The sequence below is a fragment of the Colias eurytheme genome, chromosome 32 (assembly GCF_061535395.1).
Source record: "Colias eurytheme isolate Ceu_HAF_F1 chromosome 32, ilColEury1 Martin Lab GWU primary, whole genome shotgun sequence".
NCBI lineage: Eukaryota > Metazoa > Arthropoda > Insecta > Lepidoptera > Pieridae > Colias > Colias eurytheme.
This window is the reverse complement of record NC_143011.1, coordinates 2,491,165-2,513,276: the sequence shown is the minus strand read 5'-3', so window position 1 is coordinate 2,513,276 and position 22,112 is coordinate 2,491,165. Positions and strand designations below refer to the sequence as shown.

Sequence of the window (22,112 nt, the reverse complement as noted above, 5' to 3'; positions counted from 1 at the left end):
TCGAATCTTATGTATGTATGGCATTTAAAGTTTTTACCGATAAACGGTTGCGAAGCTTAGTTTTGACGACATTCATTTGGCTAAAAACACGTTCTATTTCCGCGTTGGAATGTGGTAGTGATAATAATGATATTGCCAGCTGTGATAAATCTGCAAAAGGGTTATTACCAGCTGCGTCTTTATAATCCATTACTTCATTCCAGAATTCCAAGGTGGAAGTTGTGCATGTCCATGAAATGTCGACTAAATTTACGTATGCAAGGTAGCAAAACTGTAGTTGGTTTCATATGGTTTAACTTTTATTATATTATAATATTTTATATGCTAAAAAATAAGCTATATGCTAGACAACAAATAAAAATGCTAAACAATGTAAAAATATGCTAAATTTAGCATAAATTATGCCAAATTGGCAACACTGCCCGAGACGTTACTCTAGAAATCGAAATCTGACATCAGTAATCGAATGCAGTGAATAAAAATCATCATAATAATAAATGCGTTGTGTTTTTTTATTATACTTGCCCTTTTTTTGCTCCTTAAATTTACGAAAGAAAGTATACTACTTTAAAAGGGATTCGCTTGATGAATTTTAAAATTGACATGTGTATCAAGTTCGAGCGACACATGTTTCTAGTCAGTATCGATTAATTCACTATAATCGATGTTTCACTTTCTAAGCAGGTTACCTCTCTTCGAAGATAAATTTGATAGACGTCAAAATTCAAATCAATGTTGCGTACCTACAAGTTGCGACTTGCGTATTTTGGCTGTTTGGGCGTTTGGCATGGTTTTAACAGTTGACTGTTGAAGATTATGAAAACAAAGAAAATAATAAGGTTGATGGTTCATAATAATTTCATATCGCCGATCTTCTCATTACAGAAAGTGCATATATTGCTATTAATTATGTTCAGTCTTGCAAGGTGTGAAGTGATTTATTGGTTTATTGTGGCCAAATCTTAATCTGTTGATTGTGATGATAAACTCACGACTAGTTACATCCAGCTCATCATACCAAGGTCTTCTCTGTAAATCTTCTTGAATATTTCCATACCATTTTCCTTTAAATTTCTGATCCTACTTCCAGAATTCTAACCACGTACTATTTAACGAGACATTTACATCGGAATACTCTACTCTACTACTACTACTCTTACTACTACTACTACTCTTTCAAATAAACTCACCCGCAATTTTTTACTTTTTGTCAAGGTGTACAAGTTTATAATATTATTCTAAAACGTTAGAAGTGAATTGTAAATCCTTTGAAATAAATGTATCTAAATCTAATTTACTTTTTGGTTCTTATTTGATTAACTTTTCATCTGGGATTGTTAATATATTATATAATATAAAAATTTGTGTGATTTATTGGTAGGTATACTATCTGCACACCTTACTCTTTCAAATAAAGAAATAAGTAATTACTTATGTATTCAAATTCACATTGGCGTCCATATATTCTGTGCCTCCAGTGAATAAGGGATTCTAATTCAACCAACTACTACTAGCTACTCCGTATGTCTTTTGGGTAGACGGAGGCAAATAGGATTTTTATTCCAACTTTATCATTTGATATTTTGAAAATGTACGTTCGTGTACGGTACATTTTCATACCGTCAGAGTCATTTTGCAGATTATAGTGGTGCAGCACTGAACACTGTCTATTAGGTGGCTGGTGCTGCTGACCGGGCCTTCAGTTCCGCTTTCCAGAATACCTTCACCCTTCTAGGTGCTACTACTACTGAAATAGCGGTACTCTATCGCGTCGTTCAGGTCTCTAACTGACAGGATTTCTCATATTATCGTAACAACCTCGCTCGTTCTAACGAGAACAAATTATCGCCAAGGAATTCTGCTGCAGGATAATGGCAAGAGAGATTTTAAGCTTAACTATGCATTATTATGTTCAGGAATATGGTGGATTTTGAATACTATCGTCGTCTGAAAGTATCTCCTTTCGATTAACTTCATTAAGGATGCAGATCTGATCCCATCTTTGTTCCGTAGGAATGCTACGACAGTCTAAACGTTACACTGTACAAAGAAAATTGCCCTAAATATAGTCGGTTGTTCCAACATCCGTAATATGGCTAGCCTGCCTTGCTAGCCCTTGATTGTAACTGCTACCAATGGAGGCATTGCTCTTGTGTTGTCCACAGTTGTGCGAGTGCAAAAATGAAGAACTGAGCTCGTGGGGAGCTATGTCGAATGAATCTGTGTTAAGATTATGGCAGTATAGGACAGTTAGCTGTGGATGCGAAGACAGGACATTACTTTATTCATCCGTAAACACGCGAGGCAGCCACGGACAGCGATATAGCAAGAACTAAACTAGCAAAGTTTAGTTCGCTTACCAGACTTTGTCATGTTTTAAATGCAGTATATCCTCTGTATAGCATTGCATTTATGACTATTGATAAACTTAATTCACCCGTAAACACGAGAAGCAGGCACGGATAGCGATATAGCAAGAACTAAACCAGCAAAGTTTAGTTCGCTTACCAGACTTATATTTTAAAAGCCGTATAGTCTGTACATTTCATTTATTGCCCCCCCCCCCCCCTAAAAGCAAAGAAATGAGAAGTCATTTGGCAGAGCTTTCTCGTAAAGGGTAGGGGTTCCAAGTTTAAAGCAGATACGAATCTAACGCATTCTCATTTCAGTCACCTGTCGCGCCCACTGCACTCACACCTTACGCTGGCTGCAGCGAGGCTCTCCGCGAAGCCTTCTTACGGAGAAACATCCCATCGGAAGCTGTCGAACTAATGTTGGCATCGCTTTCCAGTAACACTAAGAATCAATATAACGTAACTTATAAACTATGGTGGCAATTTTGTCTAGATAGAAATATTTCCAATTTTGAAAGTACAGTAGCGACAGTTATATCGTTTTTAACAAATGAGTTTAACAAAGGGGCTTCATATGGTACTTTAAACTCGCACAGGTCTGCCTTGTCTTTAATCTTAGGAAATAATATCGGGTCGGATGAATGCATAAAACGACTCCTAAAGGGAGCATTCAAATTGAAACCCAGTAATCCTAAATACAATTATTCTTGGGACCCACAATTAGTTTTGAACCATATCTCAAGCTGGTTTCCTAATATAAACATTAATTTGGAGCAGTTGACTAAAAAATTAGTAATTTTACTTGCGCTGTGTACAGCACAGCGGTTCCAAACTTTATCCCTTATCAATCTTAATAATATTTATTTCTCAGACAGTGGAGCTAAGATTTTCATAACAGACTTGATAAAAACTTCGGCTCCGGGTAGAGATCAACCCCTTCTTATACTTCCATACTTTAAAGAAAATATAAGTATTTGTCCCGCTACTGCACTTTCTGATTATATCAATGTCACAAAACATTTGAGGAATGAGGAGGACAATAGATTAATACTAACTTTTAAAAAACCTAATAAACCCGCCACAACTCAAACAATCAGTCGTTGGATCAAAAACGTGTTATCGGAAAGTGGTGTCAACATTTCAATATTTAGTTCACATAGCACAAGACACGCTTCAACATCTACTGCTTGTGCTAGTGGTGTATGCGTTGATAATATACGTAAAACTGCTGGCTGGACTAAACATTCCGAAACCTTTGCAAGGTTTTATAAACTTAATGTAGTTAATGAAAACGAATTTGCAGAATCAATTTTGCAAGAATAATGTTTGATTATATTTTTGTTAATATACAAAATAAAACTACGCCTAGCGCTTTTATCTGCAATCCGCCACCACTTGTCATCCCCTCTATTGGCGCTGTTTTAGTTTTTGTCTAACACGGCCTCTCCTGACTGGAGGACGTCCTCGTTCTCCTTTGTTTTATGCGGAGAAGTACAGGCTCCTCTCGAAGTGCCTGATGCAGGTTCAACAACAACGACTGGGTCATTTGTGGACTCCTCATCTTCAATACTGGCAGCATCTGGGAAGGATTAATGATAAGGTATTAGCAACTAATAAACATTACACTCCCCTTATAACAGGTAAGCGCAATACACAGAGAGGAAGCACTACGTTCGCTATCTCTGACACCAATGACAGTATAACATGGGCACAACGTTCGCGTATTATACTTTACGCATATAAAATAAAACGACCATATGACATAGGCACGACGTTAGCATATCATGAGTCCAAAACAAATGACGTATAACATAGGCACGACGTTAGCATATTATACGTTACGCATATAAAATAAAACGACCACATGACATAGGCACGACGTTAGCATATCATGAGTCCAAGACAAATGTATAACATAGGCACGACGTTAGCATATTATACATTACGCATATAAAATAAAACGACCACATGACATAGGCACGACGTTAGCTTATCATGAGTCCAAGACAATTGTATAGCATAGGCACGACGTTAGCATACTATACGTTACACATAGAAAATAAAACAACCACATGACATAGGCACGACGTTAGCTTATCATGAGTCCAAGGCAATTGTATAGCATAGGCACGACGTTAGCATACTATACGTTACACATAGAAAATAAAACAACCACATGACATAGGCACGACGTTAGCTTATCATGAGTCCAAGACAATTGTATAGCATAGGCACGACGTTAGCATACTATACGTTACACATAGAAAATAAAACAACCACATGACATAGGCACGACGTTAGCTTATCATGGGAAAACTATAATTTGTGACATAGGCACGTCGTTCGCTTATCACAAATTAGGGATCAGCTCACCCTCAAAAAACGCAGCACATGTCTCAGGAGTCCACTCCCCACGCCACGGCACCATGAATTCTGTCGCAGCTTGCGTCGATTTGCCATAAGAGCCCTCCAGTAACTGCAGCTCGTATCGACCGTGGGGAAGCGTTTTGACCACGCGATATGGGCCGCGCATACCCGAGTCGAGTTTGCCAGTTGTTTGAGCCTGTTTTATAACAAAAAGCAAAGAATTAATTTCAAATAACCGTGATGCCTTTCGGCTAGCATTCACAGTTTTGTCTTGCCAACGTTGGTTATATTTTTTTTAAACGCTCAGAAACACGTTGTCTACGCATTTCTCGTAATGCGTCGCGATTGGGACGAGAGCCTTCTAGTGCGATGTCACCAATGAGGTAACGTAAAACAGGTCACGCAGCTTTAATACCCACCAATAGATTCAGAGGTGAAAAGCTTGTAGTTTTCTGTTTTGTAATGTTCAGAACCAGCTGTAGTCGCCATATGACATCAGACCAATCATTTTGTCGGTGATTGCATTCTATACGAACCATGTTGAGTAAGGTTCGACAATAACGTTCAACCTGCCCGTTTGAATTATGCATCTCTGGTGTTATGAGATGCATGTCAATGCCCAAGTCAGTAAAAAGTTTTGTTATTTCTGAACTCTGAAACATTCGACCCCGATCTGCCACAAATAATTTTAGAGGTCCCAAACAAAGAGATAACATTATAAAAAAATATTTTTAATTCAGTGGAATCTTGACCAAACATAGGATACAAATTACAAAAGACAGTATTTGGAAAAATGTGCGTTTTTATGTGCTATACATATCAAACAATGGTCAATGTATTTTTTTTTACAAATAATAACACCAACCAGATAGTGTCTATAATTTTGCAAGGCCTTTACAACGGCTAAAGTTTCAAGTTTCCAGCTCATAGGAATGATACCTTGGCTCAGCACCTTGAGTTTGTTTACTGAAGTAACTCACCACCCGCTTATGCCCCTTTTCATGAACCTGAAGAAGCACTGCACCATATCCTATACAGCTGGCATCTATATGAACTTCAATAGGTAAAGCCGGATCATACATAGCTAACACAGGTTCACTGGTAAGATGAGAAATAATTACTTGGCGTGCTTCTTCTTGTTCACTACTCCAAATAAAAGGTACCCCTTTTTTCGTCAACTTTGTAATAGGCACAGCCTTTATAGCAAAGCCAGCTATGTAACGTCGAAAATAACTTGAACTGTCTGGTTTGTTTAACGGTCTTTGGAATCGGTGCTTCGACCAAAGCTTTAATCTTTTGACCACTCGGTCGTACCTGACCCTGACTAATCGTACGTCCCAAATATTCGATTTAAGTAGATAGAAAAGAGCATTTCTTTAAATTTATGGAAAACTCCGCGCTTGTAAGAGTTTTAAGAACTCTACGTAAAATCGACAAACCCTCCTCAACCGTACCGCTCATAATGAGGACATCATCGACGTAAACTAGGGCTTCACGATTTAATATATCGGTGCCAATGATGATTGGTGTATTCATCAATTTTGAACTAACTACGTGTAAATCTACTTCTAAAGTAATTTCATTAAACTCTATTGGTAAAGTGACAAAATAAGTCGATTCAATTTCCTGCCCACCAATACCACGCAAGATCCTAAATGCAGGCATTCGCGCACATTTCAAATGCTTTAATAATGATAAGGAAAATAATGATATACTAGAGCCGCTATCGATTAAGACATCGACTGGGATTCCCTGGATGACAGCTACAACAATCTTTATTCTTACTGTCCGGGTTTTCTTCGCAAAAATTAACATTGTTTGTATTACGTGCCTCCCGACTTTAATTTTGCAAAACACGCCTCAGTTTTATGGCCGGGCTTTTTGCAGAAATCACACAATACAGATTTATTCGAATTATTAATAGAAAAATATTTATGGTCATTACTTTGATTAGAAAGAATCGACTTAGCTTTTTTAGAACAATTTGATTGTGTATGACCATGTTGACCGCACAAGAAACATTTCTGTTCGTTAAATCGTCGTTTACGATTATTAACTACATGTTCAGATTTTAAAGAACGATCATAGCGCGACCTGTGATCAAAATGTCTGTTTGAGGAGGAATTGGATTTAACGTAAATTGAAAAGAATTCAACCAATTCATTTGTCGTTAGCTTTGCATTAATGGCTGCAGCGCGAATCTGCGGATCCGTAATCCCTCGTATTATTATTGCAGATATAAGTTCGTCACTTAACCCCCTAACAACACGCAACCTTAGAAGAGAGCGACGAGCATAGTCTGCATACGTTAGGTATTTATCAGAATTGGTACTCATAACGTCATATAAAATATTCGCGATATCAGGTTTCTTAGGACACAAAGGTTTAAATTCTTTTTTAAAATTGCTCCAACTACGGTCTGATGTTACCCATTCATTGAGCCAGGTCCTAGCATCTCCCTTTAAACAATTACCTATACGAGATAGACACTCATTATCATTCCATTGATTTATAACCTTAGCGCAATCGACCTCCTCACACCAGGTTTCTATATCGTTTATACTCGGATCAAAATTTGAAATGTAATAAGATTGGCTCAACCTCACCGTCGTATTGATTGATCGTATAGCATCAACAATACGATTAGTAGCGTTACGATCGCAGCCGACTGTGGCGCTCCCGGAATGTCCCGGTGAAGAAGGGACCGCCGACCCTGAGTGCGCCGCAGGCTCCGGATGCACAGCGACGGGCTCGACGATCCGTGACCTCGGCGGCGTTGTTGTCACACCGCCAGTGTTGGATCCTCGTCGTGACGGAGAAGAGTGACGTTCTTCTAACGACTTTAGTCTATCTGAAATTTGTTGCATTTGTTGTGTTAATGCATCGTTGAAAGGACTATACCGTCGTCGGCTGCGTATAGGAGGTGTAGCACTACGATTCCTAGAACGGCTTCGGTCTTTGTGCTTCTTATTAGGCATCTCGTACGTAATTTTTTTTTTTTTTTACAATGGAGGAAAATGTCGATACAAGGAAACGATAAAAATTAAATATGAAGAAAAAAAAACTATTAACTTAATATTTCGTTAACGTAAAGAAAAAAACTAAGTTGCGGGTACATTTAAAAAAGAATACGTATCGTACTATACAAAGGTGAAATAAGCGTAATTAAATCATATGCTGTAATTTTGTTAAACAAAACACATAAATCACAAAAGGTTTAAATAAATGCTTCAATTACTATACCAAAGCTGCTTTAAGCTATAAATTGATAAGAAGCTCGCTTCTCCTTAGATAGCAAATGATCGGAATATACTCACCAAAATTTTGCGTTATATACTTAGCCACACAACTACTATTTTAATTTCACTTAAACGAAACAATGAAAAGTTTATAAAGTATTATTGAGGGTAATTTAAAAGTGTAATGAACTAATTCGTTTGAAGAGTCAAACTGCCATTTTCAGAAAGCAAACGGTTAAGGACGCGTGAGAATCACTATCCCTCTTCTGAATTTAGGAACAGAAGTGGGAATGAAATAAAAAACACAACGTTACAATTATTTACAAAACTCGTTAATAACTTTATTAACACTAATACCATTTAAATTTAAAACCAAGAACACGAAATACAAAATACAAAATTATAAAATAATTTTACACTAATTCCACAATAATTTCTTTAAACATTACAGTAAAAAAAATCTTATACAAAGGAAAATAACTAGGCAGTTGACTTCACAAACGGGCAGAGTTGTAGTATGTCAATTGACTCGCGACGAATGGTGCCGCGAATGAGCGCGCCAGCGCTTTTATCTGCAATCCGCCACCACTTGTCATCCCCTCTATTGGCGCTGTTTTAGTTTTTGTCTAACAGTATCATATAAAATTTTTGGTTAATCCAGCTGGTATAACAAGGTAATGCGCTTTCGTGTTTTAACTACATAATTAGTTCAATATTAATTTAGCCGTAAAATACGTTATTTTGTTATTAATTTGAATAATATTATTGTAAGGAATCTAATTCAGTGTTAGATTTTCAAAATTAGATTAAGGATAATTTGTAATAATTGAAATAAATATTTTTGGATGTACATACTGGTTCACTCTGAAGTTCGTTTGATCATATATTATATTTCATCGCTTCATTCTTCAGATATTATTCACTATGTAGATGTTAAGAGATAAAAGTTTTATAAGAATCATTTTGGGTGCAAGTTTAGAATAAAACTTATATAGATATTATTAGTTTTATTTTGTATATTAACAAAAATATAATCAAACATTATTCTTGCAAAATTGATTCTGCAAATTCGTTTTCATTAACTACATTAAGTTTATAGAACCTTGCAAAGGTTTCGGAATACATTGACAGATTAAGATTTGGCCACAATAAACCAATAAATGACTTCACACCTTGCAAGACTGAACATAATTAATAGCAATATATGCACTTTCTGTAATGAGAAGATCGGCGATATGAAATTATTATGAACCATCAACCTTATTATTTTCTTTGTTTTCATAATCTTCAACAGTCAACTGTTAAAACCATGCCAAACGCCCAAACAGCCAAAATACGCAAGTCGCAACTTGTAGGTACGCAACATTGATTTGAATTTTGACGTCTATCAAATTTATCTTCGAAGAGAGGTAACCTGCTTAGAAAGTGAAACATCGATTATAGTGAATTAATCGATACTGACTAGAAACATGTGTCGCTCGAACTTGATACACATGTCAATTTTAAAATTCATCAAGCGAATCCCTTTTAAAGTAGTATACTTTCTTTCGTAAATTTAAGGAGCAAAAAAAGGGCAAGTATAATAAAAAAACACAACGCATTTATTATTATGATGATTTTTATTCACTGCATTCGATTACTGATGTCAGATTTCGATTTCTAGAGTAACGTCTCGGGCAGTGTTGCCAATTTGGCATAATTTATGCTAAATTTAGCATATTTTTACATTGTTTAGCATTTTTATTTGTTGTCTAGCATATAGCTTATTTTTTAGCATATAAAATATTCTTAACGATTTTAAATTTAACCTAGAAAAGTTTTATTCCTTACAAAATGACTTTATATGTCTACTTTCAACAATAAAATAATAATCGACTCAAATAATTATTAACACAACTAAGCACAACCAAAACGACCGTTACGTCCGAGAGCCCAACGGAAAGTGTGTCAAATCCGCTGTTCAGCTCATTTTTATAAACACCCACTCGGTTCGGGTTGCCAGTTGGGAATTAATTTATAACACGGCCGTTCCTGACAGTGCGGCGTCCTCGACCGCAGCATGACTTCTACCACTAGCAAGTAACATCAGATCCATCCAACCTGCTTCCTTCATCCCTTGAAATCTACTCAACATCGCCTTAGCGCTGTCTCAGGAACATAAAGGAAACTTGTTAGCAATCAACCTAGTTTCGCGTTATAGTCTGAAGCGTATATCTTATGCAGGGGAACGAAAAATGACCTTCATCTCTATTTTACCATTACCAGTGCCATGGACGCAAGCGTGCACTCAAGCGGCCATAGACAAGGTGTATTAAAAAGCAAATACTTATTACAGAATTAGATACCTTCAGACTTAACACGAATATAGATAAAACTCAAAATGTAATACACCGTCGTAACGACAGTGGCTCCAAGTGCTCTCATAAGCGACAACCTGTAAAAAAAACAGAGACCCATACATTTTGCGTGTTCTCTAAGTGGCCTAAACACATTAGCACCACAAAAATTTAAAACAGAGAGACCCATACCTTTTGTACGTTCTCTAGTGGTCTATAAACAATAGCACCACAAACTTTCAAAACAGAGACCCATACCCATGTATGTCCTCTAGTGGTCTATAAACAATAGCACCACAAACTTTCAAAACAGAGAGACCCATACCTTTTGTACGTTCTCTAGTGGTCTATAAACAATAGCACCACAAACTTTCAAAACAGAGACCCATACCCATGTATGTCCTCTAGTGGTCTATAAACAATAGCACCACAAACTTTCAAAACAGAGACCCATACCCTCGTATGTTCTCTAAGTGGTCTATAAACAATAGCACCACAAACACAAAGTCTTCGACAGCAGCGGTGAGTGGCTACCGTCGTTCCTCGTTCACGCAGGCATCCCGGCGCCGTAGATTGGTTGCAAGCAGCCCGGAAGCCCGTTGTCAGCACCTGCAGCGGCGCAGTGGATGTACAGCGCACGTGCCATTGCCAGCGCACAGCACATCGTACCACTGGGAACCCTTGTTGCCTCCTTCAACACGTAGCATGTTGAGAACTGTCCCGTAGCACCTGTTATTATCATAGCAACTAGTTATTTTCTTGACAACTTTGCTTCCCCGACTCGGCCTAACCTGACCATGACTAATCAATAGCCCCAAGGTACTTAATGACTCCCGCTCACAGGACGCAACGGATGTTATTTCGCTACGGTTGAGATAATGTTCTTTCAACACTGAACAACTGAACTGAACAACAACTAATAAGCACTAAATTTAGATGGCAAACGGTCTAAAACGCGTGGCAATCCCAATTCTGATCTTAACGATTTTAAATTTAACCTAGAAAAGTTTTATTCCTTACAAAATGACTTTATATGTCTACTTTCAACAATAAAATAATAATCGACTCAAATAATTATTAACACAACTAAGCACAACCAAAACGACCGTTACGTCCGAGAGCCCAACGGAAAGTGTGTCAAATCCGCTGTTCAGCTCATTTTTATAAACACCCACTCGGTTCGGGTTGCCAGTTGGGAATTAATTTATAACAATATTATAATATAATAAAAGTTAAACCATATGAAACCAACTACAGTTTTGCTACCTTGCATACGTAAATTTAGTCGACATTTCATGGACATGCACAACTTCCACCTTGGAATTCTGGAATGAAGTAATGGATTATAAAGACGCAGCTGGTAATAACCCTTTTGCAGATTTATCACAGCTGGCAATATCATTATTATCACTACCACATTCCAACGCGGAAATAGAACGTGTTTTTAGCCAAATGAATGTCGTCAAAACTAAGCTTCGCAACCGTTTGTCGGTAAAAACTTTAAATGCCATTTTATACATAAGATTCGACCTAAAGAGGGCAGGAAAATGCTGCTACTCTTACACAGTTCCGGATAATGTACTGCGCTCTATAGGCACCAAGGAAATATATAGTCTTGGCAATGAGGCTTCCACGTCTACGTCAACATTATCGGCTGCGGATGAAGACCAAGATATTAATATTTTATTTGATAATAACACACTCCAGCCAGCAGTTTTACGTATATTATCAACGCATACACCACTAGCACAAGCAGTAGATGTTGAAGCGTGTCTTGTGCTATGTGAACTAAATATTGAAATGTTGACACCACTTTCCGATAACACGTTTTTGATCCAAAGACTGATTGTTTGAGTTGTGGCGGGTTTATTAGGTTTTTTAAAAGTTAGTATTAATCTATTGTCCTCCTCATTCCTCAAATGTTTTGTGACATTGATATAATCAGAAAGTGCAGTAGCGGGACAAATACTTATATTTTCTTTAAAGTATGGAAGTATAAGAAGGGGTTGATCTCTACCCGGAGCCGAAGTTTTTATCAAGTCTGTTATGAAAATCTTAGCTCCACTGTCTGAGAAATAAATATTATTAAGATTGATAAGGGATAAAGTTTGGACCCGCTGTGCTGTACACAGCGCAAGTAAAATTACTATTTTTTTAGTCAACTGCTCCAAATTAATGTTTATATTAGGAAACCAGCTTGAGATATGGTTCAAAACTAATTGTGGGTCCCAAGAATAATTATTGTATTTAGGATTACTGGGTTTCAATTTGAATGCTCCCTTTAGGAGTCGTTTTATGCATTCATCCGACCCGATATTATTTCCTAAGATTAAAGACAAGGCAGACCTGTGCGAGTTTAAAGTACCATATGAAGCCCCTTTGTTAAACTCATTTGTTAAAAACGATATAACTGTCGCTACTGTACTTTCAAAATTGGAAATATTTCTATCTAGACAAAATTGCCACCATAGTTTATAAGTTACGTTATATTGCTTCTTAGTGTTACTGGAAAGCGATGCCAACATTAGTTCGACAGCTTCCGATGGGATGTTTCTCCGTAAGAAGGCTTCGCGGAGAGCCTCGCTGCAGCCAGCGTAAGGTGTGAGTGCAGTGGGCGCGACAGGTGACTGAAATGAGAATGCGTTAGATTCGTATCTGCTTTAAACTTGGAACCCCTACCCTTTACGAGAAAGCTCTGCCAAATGACTTCTCATTTCTTTGCTTTTAGGGGGGGGGGGGGGGGCAATAAATGAAATGTACAGACTATACGGCTCTGAGTAAGTAGTGTGTATTGTGTATCAAACGTAACATTCAATTATGTATTGTGTTAATTTTATTTATTACGGATTCAACATCAAACAACTCTACGGTAAGTATCAAGGTGCGTATTAACTATAGAGCTATTGCACGCCTCATAAGCGAAGCGTTGAGGTGGGTACTACTGTCACTTCGCGCAAAACATCTGATTTTTCAAATTTAAAATGTCTTTATGTATCATACATTGCACTTGTAAGATAATACATACACACACATATTAAGAAAAAACACTATTTTTAACGTTCATGATATTTTTGATGTCATTTTTGTTATTTAAACTAGTTAAAAAACAGTTTAAAAAAGTTCTGTCTTGGACGTCCGTGTGTCTGTATGTGCGGATCCTTTTTCTTGTTAACACGATAGCGACCGAAATACTTTACTAATCGAGTCTTTTTTTTTCTCTTACGCTTGAGTATGCTCAGGAATAGAACCCTTTCATTTTTCAGGGTCTGATTCGATGTGGTTTAATTGTTATTAAATAAACAAAAATAATAATTAATAAATATTTATTAAAAAAAAATTATGAGGCGTGCACTTTTGGATTTTCCAAATTATTATTTATTACCTTACCTAATACCTATAGGTATGTTATAGCTAATTGCTGCTGGGCGCTGGCTGCGATTTCGTCCATGTATCTACTGAAAGGTTTCATGACATAATATGAGCACAGGGGAATAAAATAAAAATACCAGTATGTACATCCAAAAATATTTATTTCAATTATTACAAATTATCCTTAATCTAATTTTGAAAATCTAACACTGAATTAGATTCCTTACAATAATATTATTCAAATTAATAACAAAATAACGTATTTTACGGCTAAATTAATATTGAACTAATTATGTAGTTAAAACACGAAAGCGCATTACCTTGTTATACCAGCTGCATTAACCAAAAATTTTATATGATACAATATTTTCAACTGATATCGAAATGTACGAAAATAGTAGGATTTATTTTGTTTTTTTTATTACTATACTTCATAAAGACACAATTAACACTAGAGCGCACGCGCGTGGGACATAGGTCACCCAGTGCTATATATTGCTAAATATTTTTTTAAACAATCGTGCTTGAGTGTTGTTGTCTCAGGTATTCCCCGACTACCAATCACCGGACATTTTAGCAGCGTATCAGCTTCCTTGGTGCAACGAAGTGTACACTGCGAAAATATAAAAGTACATGGGTGACGCAGGTCCCCCGCGCGAGCGTTCTAGGAAGTTTTTGAAATCATACAATTACGAGTGAAAATCAAGTATACCGCTTTTATTTGTTACTGCTCTTATGATCAATTTATACTTTTAAGAAATTATTAATATATGGGTAACGAAAATCGAAATAAAATACTCATATTCGAGTGCTAGGACATACTTATTTTTTATCCATACTATAATATTATAAATGCGAAAGTAACTCTGTCTGTCTGTCTGTTACTCAATCACGCCTAAACTACTGAACCAATTTTTATGAAATTTGGTATGGAGATATTTTGATACCCGAGGAAGGACATAGGCTACTTTTTATCCCGGGAAAATCCCGGAAATCCCACGGGAGCGGGAACTATGCGGGTTTTCTTTGACGGCGCGAGCGAAGCCGCGGGCGGAAACCTAGTTGACAATAAAATTTTATTGGATAAGAACAACTTATTCTTAAACTTTATAATTAGATGATTATTTTTACCAAATTTGTAGTTTCCAAAGTAAAAAAAACTGATTGATCACAATAAGTAATAAATTAGTTACTTTTCACAGAGGTTTATGTTTAGCTCATAATTTAAGTAAAATGAGAAAATATTGATATTTTTTTGTTTCATCACTTAAAAATAAAGTTGATTCATAAATAAGTACTTCGTTTACTTTTTTAACTACGATTTTTATGAAAAAAACGTGCGTCGTATTGGGTGACATATGTGACCCACGCGTGCACTCAAGGAAAATTTTAGGCGCGAGCGCTCTAGTGTTAACTCGTACCTACTCATAATACGATACCTTGGAGTTGGAGCGAAAATATTGTTTGTAATAATTTGGCTAGGTAACTAATTATTGAAATGAAAATAATAATTAGAAAAATGCATTGTGAAACCGTTTTAACCCGGCGTCATTGAGGTTGGGTCAAAATGACCCGGCTTGTTTAATGTTTGATTATATTTTTGTTAATATACAAAATAAAACTAATAATATCTATATATGTTTTATTCTAAACTTGCACCCAAAATGATTCTTACAAAACTTTTATCTCTTAACATCTACATAGTGAATAATATCTGAAGAATGAAGCGATGAAATATAATATATGATCAAACGAACTTCAGAGTGAAGTTCGATCATTATTATATGAATCGCTTCATTCGAAGATATTAACACCCACCACACCCTAACCCAAAGTTTTGTAAGATTACAGACTCTAAAAATAACGAATATCGTACAAAGCGAGCAAATACTTGTCAGGTCGTAATACCCACAATTAAAAAAAAATAAAATCTAAAGGCGTGCGTAGTTGCTAGCATTGAAAAAGGGAACTACATAGTAAATAATATCTTCGAATGAAACGATTCATATAATAATGATCAAACTTCACTCTGAAGTTCGTTTGATCATACATTAGTACATTTCGCATTCAAATCATTCAAAATTATTGTAAAATACACGATGAAATTCGAAAATTTAGTTAAAAACATACTTTGTATAGAACGAATTGTAAAAACGCGTTCACTCGACCTAAGTAAGTATCTAATATGATATCAATAAACTAATCTGAATTATTACTGACTCTACAATTCCTATTTTCATTAAGTATTCCAATTATCTTAATATTAGATACCCAATCTCGATTAAACGCGTTTCTATCTGTGCTTTTCCGTAAATCATTGTTTCATTTTCGAATGTCACTTTTAAAGTAACAAAACACGGCTGACCTACCGTGTTTCGAACAAAATGCATGAAAACTTTCATTAGTAGATAGTTAAGTCTTGTATTTTAAAAGCATGCAATAATTTGTATTTCATTCAAAAACATAATTCGTTTATCGAAACGTTTTTTGCTTAAAACGGTTTCACAATGCATTTTTCTAATTATTATTTTCATTTCAATAATTAGTTACCTAGCCAAATTATTACAAACAATATTTTCGCTCCAACTCCAAGGTATCGTATTACGAGTAGGTACGAGTTAATTGTGTCTTTATGAAGTATAGTAATAAAAAAAACAAAATAAATCTCGTGTAGAGCCATTTAAATCTCGATAATTATTTCTATTAATATTACCTATAGGTACAAACTTTTAAAACTGTCAATTAATGTCAATTGCGCGGCAAATTTGTATTTTTTTTTTTCTTTTTGAAAATTTCATCATCTGTTGTTTTACAGTATTTTTCTATGAAAATATGTGCAGTTTACAATAAAAACTACGTATATCGAAACAATACAGCTTTGTCTGAATATTTAACTATTGTCCTAGTGAATCATTTTCACTATCGTCGAATCAATTTAAAATTCGATCAAGTGCGTTCCGTTTCGGAACGCCACAGATAATAAAATATAGATAATAAAAGTGGCAACGCCACAATGTCATGGTGGTATACATTGAGGATACAAGCACTATAAAGAGATAAGAGAAGCCCGAAAACCATATTCCTGTATGTTCAGTTAATACAGGAAAAGTTATAGGTGGTCAGTGGCGATATTTTACGGCATGATATAGAATTTTAACAATTTCTATATCATATAATATCAAAATAATGTAGATAAATGCTAATGCTTCCTTCTAGGGAAGCGCGCTCCATCATAGGCCACATCTCAGCTTACCATTAGGCGAGATCGTGGTCAAGCGCTTCCCTATCACACAATAAAAAATAAAAAAATAAATAAATAAATAAAATACAATGAGCCGCAAAGATTTTATGAAAAAATTAAGCACAGATTTGAAGGTGCCTTGGATGCAAATACGACTTTTAAAACTGTCAATTAATGTCAATTGCGCGGCAAATTTGTATTTTTTTTTTCTTTTTGAAAATTTCATCATCTGTTGTTTTACAGTATTTTTCTATGAAAATATGTGCAGTTTACAATAAAAACTACGTATATCGAAACAATACAGCTTTGTCTGAATATTAAAATATTATGTTCTCAGTTCAATTACATTATTACTATTTTCGTACATTTCGATATCAGTTGAAAATATTGTATATTTAGGAACAGAAGTGGGAATGAAATAAAAAACACAACGTTACAATTATTTACAAAACTCGTTAATAACTTTATTAACACTAATACCATTTAAATTTAAAACCAAGAACACGAAATACAAAATACAAAATTATAAAATAATTTTACACTAATTCCACAATAATTTCTTTAAACATTACAGTAAAAAAATCTTATACAAAGGAAAATAACTAGGCAGTTGACTTCACAAACGGGCAGAGTTGTAGTATGTCAATTGACTCGCGACGAATGGTGCCGCGAATGAGCGCGCCAGCGCTTTTATCTGCAATCCGCCACCACTTGTCATCCCCTCTATTGGCGCTGTTTTAGTTTTTGTCTAACACGGCCTCTCCTGACTGGAGGACGTCCTCGTTCTCCTTTGTTTTATGCGGAGAAGTACAGGCTCCTCTCGAAGTGCCTGATGCAGGTTCAACAACAACGACTGGGTCATTTGTGGACTCCTCATCTTCAATACTGGCAGCATCTGGGAAGGATTAATGATAAGGTATTAGCAACTAATAAACATTACACTCCCCTTATAACAGGTAAGCGCAATACACAGAGAGGAAGCACTACGTTCGCTATCTCTGACACCAATGACAGTATAACATGGGCACAACGTTCGCGTATTATACTTTACGCATATAAAATAAAACGACCATATGACATAGGCACGACGTTAGCATATCATGAGTCCAAAACAAATGACGTATAACATAGGCACGACGTTAGCATATTATACGTTACGCATATAAAATAAAACGACCACATGACATAGGCACGACGTTAGCATATCATGAGTCCAAGACAAATGTATAACATAGGCACGACGTTAGCATATTATACATTACGCATATAAAATAAAACGACCACATGACATAGGCACGACGTTAGCTTATCATGAGTCCAAGACAATTGTATAGCATAGGCACGACGTTAGCATACTATACGTTACACATAGAAAATAAAACAACCACATGACATAGGCACGACGTTAGCTTATCATGAGTCCAAGGCAATTGTATAGCATAGGCACGACGTTAGCATACTATACGTTACACATAGAAAATAAAACAACCACATGACATAGGCACGACGTTAGCTTATCATGAGTCCAAGACAATTGTATAGCATAGGCACGACGTTAGCATACTATACGTTACACATAGAAAATAAAACAACCACATGACATAGGCACGACGTTAGCTTATCATGGGAAAACTATAATTTGTGACATAGGCACGTCGTTCGCTTATCACAAATTAGGGATCAGCTCACCCTCAAAAAACGCAGCACATGTCTCAGGAGTCCACTCCCCACGCCACGGCACCATGAATTCTGTCGCAGCTTGCGTCGATTTGCCATAAGAGCCCTCCAGTAACTGCAGCTCGTATCGACCGTGGGGAAGCGTTTTGACCACGCGATATGGGCCGCGCATACCCGAGTCGAGTTTGCCAGTTGTTTGAGCCTGTTTTATAACAAAAAGCAAAGAATTAATTTCAAATAACCGTGATGCCTTTCGGCTAGCATTCACAGTTTTGTCTTGCCAACGTTGGTTATATTTTTTTTAAACGCTCAGAAACACGTTGTCTACGCATTTCTCGTAATGCGTCGCGATTGGGACGAGAGCCTTCTAGTGCGATGTCACCAATGAGGTAACGTAAAACAGGTCACGCAGCTTTAATACCCACCAATAGATTCAGAGGTGAAAAGCTTGTAGTTTTCTGTTTTGTAATGTTCAGAACCAGCTGTAGTCGCCATATGACATCAGACCAATCATTTTGTCGGTGATTGCATTCTATACGAACCATGTTGAGTAAGGTTCGACAATAACGTTCAACCTGCCCGTTTGAATTATGCATCTCTGGTGTTATGAGATGCATGTCAATGCCCAAGTCAGTAAAAAGTTTTGTTATTTCTGAACTCTGAAACATTCGACCCCGATCTGCCACAAATAATTTTAGAGGTCCCAAACAAAGAGATAACATTATAAAAAAATATTTTTAATTCAGTGGAATCTTGACCAAACATAGGATACAAATTACAAAAGACAGTATTTGGAAAAATGTGCGTTTTTATGTGCTATACATATCAAACAATGGTCAATGTATTTTTTTTTACAAATAATAACACCAACCAGATAGTGTCTATAATTTTGCAAGGCCTTTACAACGGCTAAAGTTTCAAGTTTCCAGCTCATAGGAATGATACCTTGGCTCAGCACCTTGAGTTTGTTTACTGAAGTAACTCACCACCCGCTTATGCCCCTTTTCATGAACCTGAAGAAGCACTGCACCATATCCTATACAGCTGGCATCTATATGAACTTCAATAGGTAAAGCCGGATCATACATAGCTAACACAGGTTCACTGGTAAGATGAGAAATAATTACTTGGCGTGCTTCTTCTTGTTCACTACTCCAAATAAAAGGTACCCCTTTTTTCGTCAACTTTGTAATAGGCACAGCCTTTATAGCAAAGCCAGCTATGTAACGTCGAAAATAACTTGAACTGTCTGGTTTGTTTAACGGTCTTTGGAATCGGTGCTTCGACCAAAGCTTTAATCTTTTGACCACTCGGTCGTACCTGACCCTGACTAATCGTACGTCCCAAATATTCGATTTAAGTAGATAGAAAAGAGCATTTCTTTAAATTTATGGAAAACTCCGCGCTTGTAAGAGTTTTAAGAACTCTACGTAAAATCGACAAACCCTCCTCAACCGTACCGCTCATAATGAGGACATCATCGACGTAAACTAGGGCTTCACGATTTAATATATCGGTGCCAATGATGATTGGTGTATTCATCAATTTTGAACTAACTACGTGTAAATCTACTTCTAAAGTAATTTCATTAAACTCTATTGGTAAAGTGACAAAATAAGTCGATTCAATTTCCTGCCCACCAATACCACGCAAGATCCTAAATGCAGGCATTCGCGCACATTTCAAATGCTTTAATAATGATAAGGAAAATAATGATATACTAGAGCCGCTATCGATTAAGACATCGACTGGGATTCCCTGGATGACAGCTACAACAATCTTTATTCTTACTGTCCGGGTTTTCTTCGCAAAAATTAACATTGTTTGTATTACGTGCCTCCCGACTTTAATTTTGCAAAACACGCCTCAGTTTTATGGCCGGGCTTTTTGCAGAAATCACACAATACAGATTTATTCGAATTATTAATAGAAAAATATTTATGGTCATTACTTTGATTAGAAAGAATCGACTTAGCTTTTTTAGAACAATTTGATTGTGTATGACCATGTTGACCGCACAAGAAACATTTCTGTTCGTTAAATCGTCGTTTACGATTATTAACTACATGTTCAGATTTTAAAGAACGATCATAGCGCGACCTGTGATCAAAATGTCTGTTTGAGGAGGAATTGGATTTAACGTAAATTGAAAAGAATTCAACCAATTCATTTGTCGTTAGCTTTGCATTAATGGCTGCAGCGCGAATCTGCGGATCCGTAATCCCTCGTATTATTATTGCAGATATAAGTTCGTCACTTAACCCCCTAACAACACGCAACCTTAGAAGAGAGCGACGAGCATAGTCTGCATACGTTAGGTATTTATCAGAATTGGTACTCATAACGTCATATAAAATATTCGCGATATCAGGTTTCTTAGGACACAAAGGTTTAAATTCTTTTTTAAAATTGCTCCAACTACGGTCTGATGTTACCCATTCATTGAGCCAGGTCCTAGCATCTCCCTTTAAACAATTACCTATACGAGATAGACACTCATTATCATTCCATTGATTTATAACCTTAGCGCAATCGACCTCCTCACACCAGGTTTCTATATCGTTTATACTCGGATCAAAATTTGAAATGTAATAAGATTGGCTCAACCTCACCGTCGTATTGATTGATCGTATAGCATCAACAATACGATTAGTAGCGTTACGATCGCAGCCGACTGTGGCGCTCCCGGAATGTCCCGGTGAAGAAGGGACCGCCGACCCTGAGTGCGCCGCAGGCTCCGGATGCACAGCGACGGGCTCGACGATCCGTGACCTCGGCGGCGTTGTTGTCACACCGCCAGTGTTGGATCCTCGTCGTGACGGAGAAGAGTGACGTTCTTCTAACGACTTTAGTCTATCTGAAATTTGTTGCATTTGTTGTGTTAATGCATCGTTGAAAGGACTATACCGTCGTCGGCTGCGTATAGGAGGTGTAGCACTACGATTCCTAGAACGGCTTCGGTCTTTGTGCTTCTTATTAGGCATCTCGTACGTAATTTTTTTTTTTTTACAATGGAGGAAAATGTCGATACAAGGAAACGATAAAAATTAAATATGAAGAAAAAAAAACTATTAACTTAATATTTCGTTAACGTAAAGAAAAAAACTAAGTTGCGGGTACATTTAAAAAAGAATACGTATCGTACTATACAAAGGTGAAATAAGCGTAATTAAATCATATGCTGTAATTTTGTTAAACAAAACACATAAATCACAAAAGGTTTAAATAAATGCTTCAATTACTATACCAAAGCTGCTTTAAGCTATAAATTGATAAGAAGCTCGCTTCTCCTTAGATAGCAAATGATCGGAATATACTCACCAAAATTTTGCGTTATATACTTAGCCACACAACTACTATTTTAATTTCACTTAAACGAAACAATGAAAAGTTTATAAAGTATTATTGAGGGTAATTTAAAAGTGTAATGAACTAATTCGTTTGAAGAGTCAAACTGCCATTTTCAGAAAGCAAACGGTTAAGGACGCGTGAGAATCACTATCCCTCTTCTGAATTTAGGAACAGAAGT

At 36.4% G+C, this 22,112-nt stretch overlaps 2 protein-coding genes and 2 pseudogenes across 2 annotated transcripts; all 4 read right to left on the bottom strand.

Annotated features, from left to right (window-relative positions):
- Window positions 1-3,728: 3,728 nt before the first annotated feature.
- On the bottom strand, window positions 3,729-5,567 carry LOC149895143 (uncharacterized; annotated as a pseudogene).
- Window positions 5,568-6,410: 843 nt separating this feature from the next.
- On the bottom strand, window positions 6,411-7,714 carry LOC149895142 (uncharacterized). Its single transcript, XM_090119287.1, has one exon. The coding sequence runs from the start codon at window positions 7,697-7,699 to the stop codon at window positions 6,545-6,547; it is 1,155 nt and encodes a 384-aa protein (XP_089975413.1). The 5' UTR covers window positions 7,700-7,714; the 3' UTR covers window positions 6,411-6,544.
- A 9,631-nt stretch (window positions 7,715-17,345) lies between these two features.
- LOC149895141 (uncharacterized) lies at window positions 17,346-19,305 on the bottom strand (annotated as a pseudogene).
- Window positions 17,346-21,568, bottom strand: LOC149895140 (uncharacterized). Its single transcript, XM_090119285.1, has one exon. It carries the CDS (start codon window positions 21,565-21,567, stop codon window positions 20,413-20,415), a length of 1,155 nt encoding a protein of 384 aa, XP_089975411.1. The 5' UTR covers window position 21,568; the 3' UTR covers window positions 17,346-20,412.
- Window positions 21,569-22,112: the final 544 nt, after the last annotated feature.

Coding starts and splice junctions, on each gene's coding strand:
- LOC149895142 (XM_090119287.1), bottom strand. CDS start 7,699: ATGCCTAATAAGAAGCACAAAGACCGAAGCCGTTCTAGGAATCGTAGT.
- LOC149895140 (XM_090119285.1), bottom strand. CDS start 21,567: ATGCCTAATAAGAAGCACAAAGACCGAAGCCGTTCTAGGAATCGTAGT.